Genomic DNA, 12,163 nt, shown 5'->3' on the forward strand with positions numbered 1-12,163 from the left:
GAGTGCCCCTCCCCTGACTCCTTACTAATTGACGAGGATGTGTATTCCTCCTTAATAAAGAGTGCCACGCCCCCACCTCTCTTTCCTATCCTGTCCCTCCTGTACAGCCTATAGCCCTTGACATTCACCGCCCAGTCATGCGTTGAGTCCCACCACGTTTCTGTAATCCCCACTATGTCCGGGGTGGTGTCAGCCAGCAGGAGGGTGCGTTCCTCCTGCTTGTTACCCATACTACAAGCGTTTTTGTAGAGGCATTTTAGGCCTCCTGTGGATGTGTGTACTGACCCCCCAGATGTGTGAAACTGACCACAGTTTCTTCAGTCAGCACTGTGTTTTTTATCTTGTATGGAAGATTAATATATTTCATGTACTGTCTTGGTTGTAATGGCTCCTTGGAAGCTCTTGTTAGCATGTAAATGCTCAGTTCTGGGTTTAGCAGATGAGCTTTCATGGTGGGTAATTATTTGACATCACAATGACTTTATGTAGGGTAAATTTAAATATCCAAGTGTCTCTTACAGCGCCCTACAGCAAAAGAACTCCTGAAGCACAAATTCATTCTGAAAAATGCCAAGAAGACTTCATACCTGACGGAACTGATTGATAGATTTAAGAGGTGGAAGGCTGAAGGGCACAGTAGTGATGAAACAGATTCTGATGGTTCTGATTCGTAAGTGCATTTTAATAGTTTAGTAACTTTTAGAAAAGCTGTACTAATGTGCCGGTGTGCCACTTGCTCTTGTTCTTCACTGCCACCGCTCTGTAGGGACTGCATTTAGCTGCAGCCTTGCAGGGGGTGATTTTTCTTGAAATAGAGCCTATAAATACAACTTGTACAATCTGTCTTGCTTCTTTAGAAACTAAATTCAAACCCCACTCCAATGATCAATATTTCATGGCCTCGTTCTAGCCCCTAGTGGACACTTTCTTTGCTACCAAAATGCCAACAATTTGGTACAGAAGTAGTGAAGGGCAGGAACGAGGTGTGTGAAGAAGCTTGCACAGCTGCCAGCAGTGTCCAGGGAAGATGAAGTCTGCAAGTTGTATTTTTTGGCACATCAGGTCTCTCTCTGTGTGCACAGCCTAATAAATGGGGATGGTGCTTTAGAATGAGCCCTTCCTTTTCCGCAGAGCTGGCTTTAAGTTGTAACTTGGCCCTTCATGTCCTAGCAACAAAATCTGGTAAACTTCACTTGACATGCCATGAACATGCCCTTTTTTCCTTTTTTTAGCTCAGGTTACGCTAGCCGTGCAGTTTAGTTAGCAAATTGTCTGTGGTGGTTCACATCATGTGTGGTGATAATCACTGTTACTGTAACTTTCTTTAGGGAGTCGAGCAACAAAGAAAATCATTCTCATCCTGAGTGGAGTTTTACTACAGTTCGAAAGAAGCCGGATGCAAAGAAACTGCAGAATGGGACGGTATGTACCCTCTGAAATAATTCTTTACTAATACTTTTTTGAAGCAATGTGGTGATTAACAATTTTAACTAAAAATGAAGTCAGGTGTGGGCTTTGATTTCAGTACTTGAATTTGAATCTCTTATGAAAAAGATATATTTTTCTCCACAACACTTTAAGCATGGTGCCCTGGGTCTCTGGCAGTTCCAGTCATAGAGAAAAATGCTGTGTTTTAGTAATATAACATAGCATGTTTTTATAGGTATCTTAATTATGAAAGGTTACCTAAAATTCCACAGGTATAGAAATAAAATGAAGTGAATATAAAATGGCGTTGCTCAGACATAAACATCTATTCCCGTGCCATGTAAAACGTGCAGTGTATATTTTGTGATTTGTTTTGCAAGGGGTCTGCCAAAATAAGGAAGGAAACACGCACGTGTACTTCATATTTAATATATATGTTTTTGCTAATCTTTAGGATCAAGATGTTGTGAAAACCCTGAGTTGTTTATCTTTGATAATCACCCCTGTCTTTGCTGAGGTAAGTCTTAATTCAGCCTGCTTTTAAATTTTCACACAAACGCTTGATACTTTTTTTTTTAACCTGAAGTTGTGTTGATCTGCCACTCAGCTTAAACAGCAGGACACAAATAATGCTAGCCGAAGGAAAGCAATTGAAGAACTTGAGAAAAGCATCAATATGGCAGAAGCTGCATGTCCAGGGATCACAGATAAGATGGTGAAGAAACTTATGGAGAAATTTCAGAAGTAAGTTCCAGATTTATTTTAAAAGTGCACATCCAAATATTATGTGTTTAAAAAGAGGTTTCAACATTAAGCTCTCAAAAGTGAGGGAACAGGGGATTGACACCTCCCCATATGAGGTTACTTCTGTTACAAAGCATACAGGAAAGGGTATGTGGCCTGGTATGCTGTTTGCTCCATAAGCCTGTTCCTTTTCCTGAGTAGATGAAATCTTCTGATCTACCATGGGGTACACCCAGGTAGAATGGGTTGAACCTTTTGTGTTGTGCACCATCTGAACACTGGTTATAGTGACCCAGGCAGGGGTGTTCCTTCCCCAGTCAGCCTGCCTTAGCAGTTTGGGCAGCTTCCAGGTGTTCCCAGGGGAGGCAAAAGCGGTTTGGGTCCAGTCTTAGGATGTTTGTGTTCCCTTGTTTGAGCTGGCTGCAGTCATTCTTAAGTGGGTAGGTACATAAGGCAGAAAAGTGCTCTGTCAGGATCCTGCATCTCTTGTAAATCACACAGACTGTTATGGGGTAAAAAGGGAACCCTTCTTTATGCTAGCAGTTTTTCCCCATCACATTTTGAAAGGCTGCTCTAAATACCAGAGGAGTTAGAGCAACTGAAATAAAGTTGCAGGAATTCTTAATGGGAAGTGTTAGGAAAAGCTGGTTACAATCTCTGTTGCCAAACTTCTTAAAGAAAAGAGAGAAAAATATCTGTAAATAACAGTACTAAGCCACCAGGGCAGTAGGTGTTCAAAAATAAATGAAATGCCAGAAAGTTCAGTCGTTTTAACCTGTGTATAAGCATTGACGTTAGTAACTGTATACAAGTACTCCTCACTTAATGTTGTCCTGGTTAATGTTTCACTCTTACTCCTTTAAAGTTGCGCAGTGTTTGGTTATAGCGTTGTTTGGCTGCTACCTGCTAGTAGGTAGCTATTGTGACGTAATTGGATTCGCTTAACATTGTTCCGCTTAAAGTCACATTTTTCAAGAACGTAACTACAATGCTAAGTGAGGAGTAGCTGTAGCAGATAAAGATGCTTTGCCATTCTTCCTAAAAGCATGTAAAAGTGGCATTTGTTAGAAATGATTTTGCATTTTTGACTAAGTACACACGCTCGTCACGTTCGAGCCTAAGGTGGAATAGTAGAAGTTACTTTTGTCCCTATAGCCAGTTGAATGAGATCTGTCAGGTGAAGGTTTTGTGAGATGCAATGCATGAAGTGTCCAGTCATGCTGATTCATTGCTTTTTATTTACCAAATTCTGAATCTGCCATCTAAATGCTTTGTATTCCTCCATATATACATACTTTGGTAGAGATCAGTGCCCCAACTTATGCTCCATATCCCCCAGGGATGGTAAAAAAAATAAATGGATGCCCTCTTGAATTAATTCCTCTTCAGAAAACTCTTACTTGCAAGTCTTGTGTTACTGAAACAGAAATATACTGGTAAAATTAATATGCATTTTTGTTTACTTGGCAATTTTAATGTGAACATTTCTCTATTTAGTTTCTTACTGGAAAGGAGTATTTTTTTTATAAGTAACGTAACATAACCAGCTTAGACTGGCTTTTTTGACAGAAGATGGCAGGCACTTTGAAAAAGCAATTGTGTGATCACTATACACGCTGAAGTCCAGTGTCATTCACATGCTGCATACCAAAGCATTAACACAATTCCTACTTGCACGGTTTCATTTATAGGCTGTCTGTTAATGACTCCTAAGAAGCTTCCGATCAAATGACTGCTGTTTCATATGGACCCAGTAAAACCCACCAAAACTACTTCAAGCTTGGCAGTGCTTAGCTCTTGACTCCTTGTGCCTTTTGGATCTTTGCAACATATTGATGATGATCAAGGATATGGAAGAACCTACTCAACTATTTTGTGATGGTGTACATGGTTTTATATTTTCAGGAAATTATTTTGTAAAGAACAACTTTTAATATTGTAGTTTCACCTGTTTAATCTGATAAATGTTGAGGTGCAGTTTTGCTGTTAGATATAACCATTACTTTAGTTGATAGGAAGTGCAAGTACAGTATGTTTTTATGCTATTTTTGTTACTGTACACAGATGGGAACGTACAGGTCTTTTGTATTCATATGTTAAACTTTTGTAAATCACTAACAAGCTTCAGAACTAGATTTTTCACAAGAGTATTCAGAACATAACGTAGCGGCTAGGCTGTTGCTGTAGCTCCTGCTTCAACCACCATAGTTTTATCATGCCCTGAAAATGAAGCCTGCGACAGTATCTTCTATACTTCTGAATTGGTACAGTATTTTAGGCAGCTCTATGATTATATATATTTGAGAGCAATATGTCAATAGTTTGCAGGTGATATGTAGCAACAGGTATATCCTGATGTACAGTATATGTATTACCTTTTAGAACAGGTTTTGAAGTAGTAATTAAATCTTATTCATCATGGTAGGAAATTTTAAAGCAATACAGTTGAGGGGGTGGGGGCTTTTGGCAATAATGGACAAAAACTGAAGTCCGAGTTACTTTCAAGTTCTTTTCCTTTGAGTACAACGCATCGTATGGCTGGGTGGGAGAGAGCTGGAGGGGAGCTGAGCATCACATGATAAATACCTCACAAGCAGGTATAAGTATAACACCAGCGTTTTGTGTGGTGGTGTTGTTTTCCTGTAATATATTTATACACTTTGGTTCTTAAAGTACATTAAAGACAGTACGTTGGCATAATTTGTTTTCTGAAAGTGTATTTTAAATATGTATTTACAAGTTAATATGCAAATGACTGAGTTATAGATATTCCTTCACAAAGGTAGTACTGTCCAGTACGGAATGATTTTTTTTCATAAATAGTAGGTAAGACTATAAAATTGCTTTCAACTCTATATTTATGGTACTGCTAGATGGGGTAATAGCCTTCTCTTTTTTTTTGTTTTTCCTTTTCAACCCAGTATGTATATTATGCTGAAGTTTTGAACTGGGATTGTTTTTCAGTACTTAGCTGTGGAACTGTGGGGTATAAATTTATTTTTGATAAAGGCTGGATGTGTTTATTTTGTTTTTGCACAAAAGTCATTTTAAAGAATCTGAAATATATCTGCCAAATATTGAAAAAGTAATGGTGTGCAAGTGCAAGCAAATACTGCATTTTCGAGTCAAAAGTTGCCATTACATCCTTTTGTATAAAAGGACACTTGTAAGAGATGGTGGTTAGATACGCCAAGGACAATTATTTTCAATGGTGCCTACACTGTAAAAATTACTTTTAACTCCTTGTTTTAATTTTAAAGAAATGTTTCTGTTGAAAACGTTCATCTGCTCTATAACTGAAACTCAATTAGAATTTATATCTGAGAAAAAGTCTGGAAATAGTTTTTGAAAACAATAATGTTATGGATTAAATAAATATTTTTATAAATGTAAAAGCAGCAAAAGTTGTAAATACAGTTGATCTGAAGCTTTACAAAATAACTGCATCACAGAAACAAATTGTAGTGCTCCTATAGCTTATGTAGTTGTTAGTCCTGTAAATCTGTTGATAGATTAAGCTTATTTCATTGGTTTTTTGGGGGGGAGGGGTTAAATGGTTTAAAAATAAATATTTAAGTTCTGTAAACTTTCATGAAACTGCTTTGTTGTGCATTTTATTTTGGATTTAAGTAATGTGCATAAATATTGACCTACCTTTTTCCAGCTTAGTTTGCTACTTTAAACAAAACTTCTCCTTCTACGGGGACACACGTATAGTTTGGGGAAGTGTTTCCTCTCTGCTGTCCTTGTCCAAAGGACGCCTGCCAGCCTTATTCAGCGTGGAACGCAAGCTATGTGGAGCAGCTCCAGGGTTCAGTTGATCTCCTGCTGAAAGAGCAGTCTCTTAGTCCTCCAGCATGCAGTCATACAGCGCCAGTGACAATTGTAGCCATGTCAGTGTGTCCCAGCGGTGTTGTGAACTCCTAGTTCAGATTCACGATAAAGAAAGCACTGTGCCACAGTCGACTCTTACCTTGTGCAATCTCATCGCCAAAAGCCTCGCTTCAAACGCCAACAGGTTTCTTTCTCAGAATTAAAATCCTTGTGTCTTGAATTCCATGTCACTTCCTCTCAATGAAGTGCTTTTTTTATGGGGCCAATGGAAAAACGACACAAACGACTTGAATTTTGTAACTGGGGGCTACATCTTCTTGAAGCACGGGGCTTTAATCTATGCAACTGCGAGCGAATCCTTTGGGTGGCCAGAGCAGGGAGTGCACAGTTGGGGAAACAGAAATCTATTCCTGCCTCAGCCTGCCCCGTATTTGCTGTGTGACCTGAACCAAGTCACTTGAACTCCTGTGCCTCCTTTTTCCTTGGGAAATGGGTATGATGCTTACCTACCTCACGGGCATGTTGTGGGGCTAGATGTATTCTTGTTTATAAAAACCTTGTTACTATCTAGTGCTGTCCTAAAGAACATAGCTGTACTGTATCACAGGTGGGATTTGCTCTGCTGAAGCACTATGCGTCATATAAGAATCTATTTTACTTCTTACTATGAATGGATGCCCTCATTACAGTTTTGTGAATCATTGTTCCCCCCGCCATGCATTAGGTATTGACCAACCATAACTTAATCAGCAGTATTAAGTAGCTGACCGAAGAATATATCACAGCATTCATGCAGGGACCATCTTCTAGCTTCTCTCCCAGCTGTGCATTGAGGAAAATTGACATTTTTAGTCATTTAGGAAAATAATACGAAATGCGGGTTAGAAACATATGTGTTTTGTTCCTGGGTATCAGACTCCTCTGTCATTGTAATCGCTGTTCCTGAAACCTCTCAATTCTACTTGTCTCCAATTTTTTCCTCCAACAAGGTTCTGTACAGTGTACACGTACTAAGAGTAAAAAAACTGTTCTTACATTCAAGTGAATGCTTAGTGAATAGAAAGTACATAGATTCTTGATGTGTTTGCACAAAGTTTAGCCATTGTTAAAGGCCTGGCTTTATCACGCTGTTACATGATTTAACACTGGAATAAAATTGTTTTCCTCTTTGCAAAGCTACTCTTAGTATGTATGTTGGCTTACCGATTTTCATAAACAAGGTTTAATTTTAAAATATGGAAGCATATTATGTGCAGTCTAGATCATTTGAATTGATGACTGAACCCCCAAACACCCTTAAACCTTACTGCAGCGTTGTGTAAAAGTTGTATCTTGTGACTTCCCCATGTAGGCGTCTGAACTAAAGGTCTGTTGGGTCTTTTGCTGCTAATCTTGGAATTTTAAATACTTCTGTTAAGCAGGGGGTATATTTGGTAACCTCAATTAAACCAATCTGTTTCCCTCTGAAGCAGCCCGTCTCCATGCATCCTACTTTATTTTGCACAGGCCCATTGATAACAAAATAGGCTGGTGTGTCCTTGTTCCCCCTCGCTCAGTGTTGGTTCTGTGGATAGCAGCTGTCAAGGTCACCAGCCCTTCTCTTGCATTTAAGTGCTGGGCATCCTGCCTGGATTACGGACAGGAGGCCAGATTATCCTGGCTCCTGAGGGATGGAGGGGATCAGAAGCCTGCAGACTGTGCCCAGTTGGCAGGGCAGGAGTGGGGATCAATCCTGTGCTCCTAGGGGGGAGAGCAGGATCAACTGAAACATGTTCTAGGTGGGTTTCCAGCCTTTTTTTTTTCCTTGTTGTAGTGTTGGGGGATAAGGCCTCATCAGCTTCCCCTTCCTGGTGCCTTTTCTCATGCACTTGGAGTGGTCCAGGGTGTTGTAAACTGCTGCTGCTTCATCCTATGCACTCCTTGGTGCTACAGCAAGCAGTGGGGAGGCTAACAGGCAGTGGAACCCAGGTCACAAGTAGTCATGGCATTCCCCAATTTTGGGAATGAGAAACCCTCCCCATTGCACCTCTTTAAGTATGATCTCTCACCTTTCTGCCTCTGCCTCTTTGTGCTGCCAGGTCCTATTCTGTCTGCTAGGGACGGAGATGTGGCTGCAGCACTTGTGTTTCCCTGGGTGTGCCCTGTGCCCGAGAGGCACCCACCCTTTGCAGAACAATGAGCAGGAAGCTGCAACGCCTGGGCATTTGCCGTGCCGGTTCCAGCAAGACTGGTTTGACTCCGCTGTGGCTGGAAAGTGAAAACCAAAAAAGCAGAGAAGAGGGTGGCCTTTCTGTGATGCATTTATTGTCCATCTCGAGCAGTAGCACAAAGAACAGAGTGCCACAAATACACCTAGGGAAGGTGCTACCCTGTTAGCCAGGTTGTCTCTCTGAATTGAGTGCGCTCCCAGCAAACCGTAGGAGGATGGCCTGGCTCTCCTCCCCTAGACCGAAGTGGCCCCTGTTACAGTCAAGTCCAACAGACTTCTGTGTGTGTGCAGATGTACAGAATCCAGCAGCTTGAGGTCCCTCTCAGTTTGGTTCTGCAGCTCCTTCCCCCTCCCCCAAAAGGTGTCATTTGGTTTTGTGAATCCCTCTTCCCTCCACCTGTGCCTGCTAAGTGTTGGCGCTACTCAAATGCTTGAGAACTTGCATTTTTATTTCAACTAAACAGCAACCTGCTGTGCACAGCTGTTTGCATACATGGTGCTTCCTCTTCTCTCTCAACCCGTCTGATCCAGGAAAAATGGGGAAGGAAGGATGGGTGTGCAGCTGGTTACAGCCACCTTTCCTCCTCCTGTAAGTTGTATGACTTTATGGAACAAAGAGCCTCTCTTCTTTCAAGGCATTTTGGTACCAATCTCCCTTGGAGGGTAGCACTGCTTGTGCACTGGTGTCTGAGACATGAGCCTTGCTGTCTTCTGCGGCCGGAGCTGGGCTGCAGGTCCTGAGCTGAAGTGCTTGACCACAGGACTTGCAAGCAGCAGTCTCCAAAATGCACCTATTGGAAATGGTCCCCAGTGGGTGTTTACTTCCCCCGTGCCCTCACATAGACACCTGGAGGGTGGGAGGTAATGCAGATCCATGGGCTTGGGTTTCTGTGCAGCTGCCCCTGCCTACTTATGATGCTGGGAATACCCCAGACAGCTCCCAGGACAGCCATGATGAGGCAGAGGACTCTCCCCCCGTCCGCCCCCACACTGCTCGAGGCCCTCAGCTCCCTTGCAGGTCCTCTTCTTTCAGAGGGGGCTTCATCTGCATCTCCCCACCGTCCTGGCAAAGTGCAGAAGCAGAGCCCTTTCTACTCCTCTGCACAGCCCCAAGGGTCACCAGGAACCTGAGCCCAAGCCCGAGTGCATGTGGCTTGTGGCAGTGGCTGCTGCCCTAGAAGCAAAGGGGTCTGGATAACGCCTTGCCGAGGGTGCAGTGCTGAGGAGCAGGAGGTGCAGGGTAGGGTACAGGACTGAAGGTGGGGTGGGGGTGTTGCTGTTCTCTTCTTTCCAGGGAGCCCAGGGGCAGGAGGATCCTGTTAGGTGGAAGGCAGAGGGCTGGGGCCAAGGGAGCTGGGATTTAGCTCCTCTTGGAACTGGAGCCAGCAGAGCGATGCCAAGGTGGGAACTGCTCGAGGACCAGGCAGCGGGCAGGTTTGCAGGGGATGCAGGGTAGTCATAGGGCTTTAACCCAGACACTTGTGCAGCCCCACACACCTCTGCCTTTCTTCAGGACGAGCTCTTTCTCGATGCATCCACATCTGAACGCAAACTTCTGCCGCTCTCATCAATGCCATCATCTCTCGGCTCCTGGAGCCAAAGCAAACTATCACACCTGCGCCTCTCGATGCTTTCCACCACGACCAGCAGCAGGAAGGGCATGGGGGTCTCCACCACGCAGGCTCCCTGCAGCTGGTACGGGGCCGGGGCAGGAGGGGGGAGAACATGCCAGCTGGGACACGAGGAGTGGGTGCTCTGCGTGGCCCTCAGTACCACATCCTCTACAGCTACTTGCACTTGCACAACACCAACAACCCACCAGCTTCTGCCCTGTCTGCCCCTTAGGTGTAATAACTGGATGGGCCAGGTGCCGTCCTGCTCTCAGGACCGCCCGTGGCCGCGGCCACCTCCTCGTCCTCCTCATCCAGCTGGAGACTGCCCGAGGACAGTCGCACACGGGCCAGGGGTGATCGCATCACCCGCCCGTACAGCACCCCGTAGTCGGTGGCCAGCAGGTCAGGGTCAGAGTCGCTGGACTCGGTGCCGCTGCCCACGTACCGCTCTGGGGGGGGTGGCGGGGCCAGCACATACCGCAGCACCGTGCCCTTGCGGCTGGTGAGCGCAGGGCAGGGGCCGAGCGGCCGAAACTCTGAGCCGTAGGGGAAGCGGAGGGTTTTCATGTCCGACTGGCTCCACGACCGCTTGGGCGGCTGCTCCTGGATGCCGTAGTCAGCGCCGCCCAGGGCACCGCTCTCCTCCTCCTCCTCCTCGGGGCTAATGCTGCTGCCACCCAGTTGGGCCGGCGGCTCCAGCATAGGCTCCCACATCCTGGCCAGGCTCGGGCTTCGCTTGGAGGGCCTCGCGGACGTCTTCGTGGCCCCTTCGGTGGCAGCCAGCGTGGGGCTGAATTGCGGCAGTGCCGGAGGCCTGTCCACGTAGAAGAAAACCTGTGGGGCCATGGGCTCCGGGGCCACGTAGGGCACGTCGGTGTAGGTTAGCGGGCAGGCGGCTGCCTCGCGCATGTTGCCCACGGACGTGCTCTTGCCATGGCTGGGCTGGAAGGAGGTGAGGGGGCCCCTTGGGCCCAAGGCCTCGGCAAGCTCCCAGTCGCGCTCGCGCTCCAGCTCGGCGTAGACCCAGGGGAAGGCCGCGCTGCTGCAGGAGTGGGGCAGCCGCGCAGGGTCGGCCTCAGGCCGGGAGCGCTCCAGCTCGGCCGTGAAGGTCACCTCCACCGCCGAGTTGCGGCGCCGGCTGTCCAGCGTGGGCGCCGAGGCGTGTGCCCCGTTGGCCGCCCGGTAGCAGCCCCGGCTGCTGCCATAGGCCAGGTGCAGGTCCTCCACCTGGGGAGACAGGCAGGTACATGTCCTCAGCCACTGAGCCCTCACCTCCTATCAGCCAAACACACGTGTGTGTGTGTGTGTGTGCAAACACGTGCATACACACGCACAGAACTCCATTTTGTGCATGCATTCATGGGCTTTCTCAAATGTGCATGTGTACACAGAGCACTCTTGCCCACACGCATGTACACGCACAGAGCTGGCTCAGTTGCTCTTTGTCATACGTACGCACACATGCACTGGCATAAATACATGGAACTTGCTCACTTACTTTTTCTCACACATGCACATACACAAACGCACTGAGCTGTCATGCGCAGAGTGCTCATGCGCACACACACTATGTCTCAAACATACACACGTGCACAAATGCACATGTATGTGCAGCCCCTGTCTCCCCCCACCACCCGCAAGGTAGCTCAACCAGAGGGCAGCTGCCTTGGTGCAGAGCCTCACTGTGAGGCTGCATCGGTGTGTGTGGGGGGGAGTTTTCAGGAGCAGGGCCTCCTTTCTCCCTGGGGATTTGAGCACCTCGCTTGCCCTAGAGGCCCACAGCATGCATGTGTGTCTGCAACATGCACGTGAGAACAAGTGCCATCCATGTGCAAGCGAGATCCATGTATGTGTGTGTGTGCATGCACATGCATGAGTATGAACAAGTTCTGTGTATGCTTGTGCATGCATGCATGAGAAAGAGAGCTCCATGTGTGATAGCTCTGTGCATGTATGCAAGAGGGAGAGCTCCATGCGCACATCCGTGTGTGTGTGTGTGTGTGTGTGTGTGTGTGTACATGCATGAAGTGTGTGTGTGTGTACAAAAGCTCTGCATGTGTGTGCGCATACATGCAAGAGCTCCATGTATGTACTTGTGCCCTGTGTGTTTGTGTGCACGTATGTGCGTACGTGGGAGCTCTGTGTATGCACGCGTACATGTCCACTAGTTCTGTGCATATGTGTGTGTGTGTGTGTGTGTGTGTATGCACAAGAGCTCTGTTTGTGTGTGTGTATGCATGTGCATGAGAGAGCTGTCTGGGAGACAGAGCTCTGTATGCACGTGTGCTCATGTATGTGTATGTATGCATATGCATGGGTGTGTGCGTGTGAGTGA

General features: G+C 46.0%; 2 protein-coding genes across 2 annotated transcripts in view; one reads left to right on the forward strand and one right to left on the reverse strand.

Moving 5' to 3' along the window:
* Positions 1–7,185, forward strand: part of STK26 (serine/threonine kinase 26) — a 36,077-nt gene extending 28,892 nt beyond the window's left edge. The window contains exons 7-11 of the mRNA XM_019521016.1: positions 522–670; positions 1,329–1,422; positions 1,883–1,945; positions 2,036–2,172; positions 3,864–7,185. Of these exons, the coding sequence (XP_019376561.1) occupies positions 522–670; positions 1,329–1,422; positions 1,883–1,945; positions 2,036–2,172; positions 3,864–3,885 (465 nt within the window). The 3' untranslated portion in view covers positions 3,886–7,185. The remainder of the gene's footprint in view (positions 1–521; positions 671–1,328; positions 1,423–1,882; positions 1,946–2,035; positions 2,173–3,863) is intronic.
* Positions 7,186–9,219: 2,034 nt separating this feature from the next.
* The window catches only part of FRMD7 (FERM domain containing 7), a 17,653-nt gene continuing 14,709 nt past the window's right edge, over positions 9,220–12,163 (reverse strand). The window contains exon 12 of the mRNA XM_019521288.1: positions 9,220–11,055. Coding sequence (XP_019376833.1) covers positions 10,057–11,055 — 999 coding nt within the window. The 3' untranslated portion in view covers positions 9,220–10,056. The remainder of the gene's footprint in view (positions 11,056–12,163) is intronic.

Source organism: Gavialis gangeticus, unplaced genomic scaffold (assembly GCF_001723915.1).
Source record: "Gavialis gangeticus isolate Ggan-Ray unplaced genomic scaffold, GavGan_comp1, whole genome shotgun sequence".
Lineage (NCBI taxonomy): Eukaryota > Metazoa > Chordata > Crocodylia > Gavialidae > Gavialis > Gavialis gangeticus.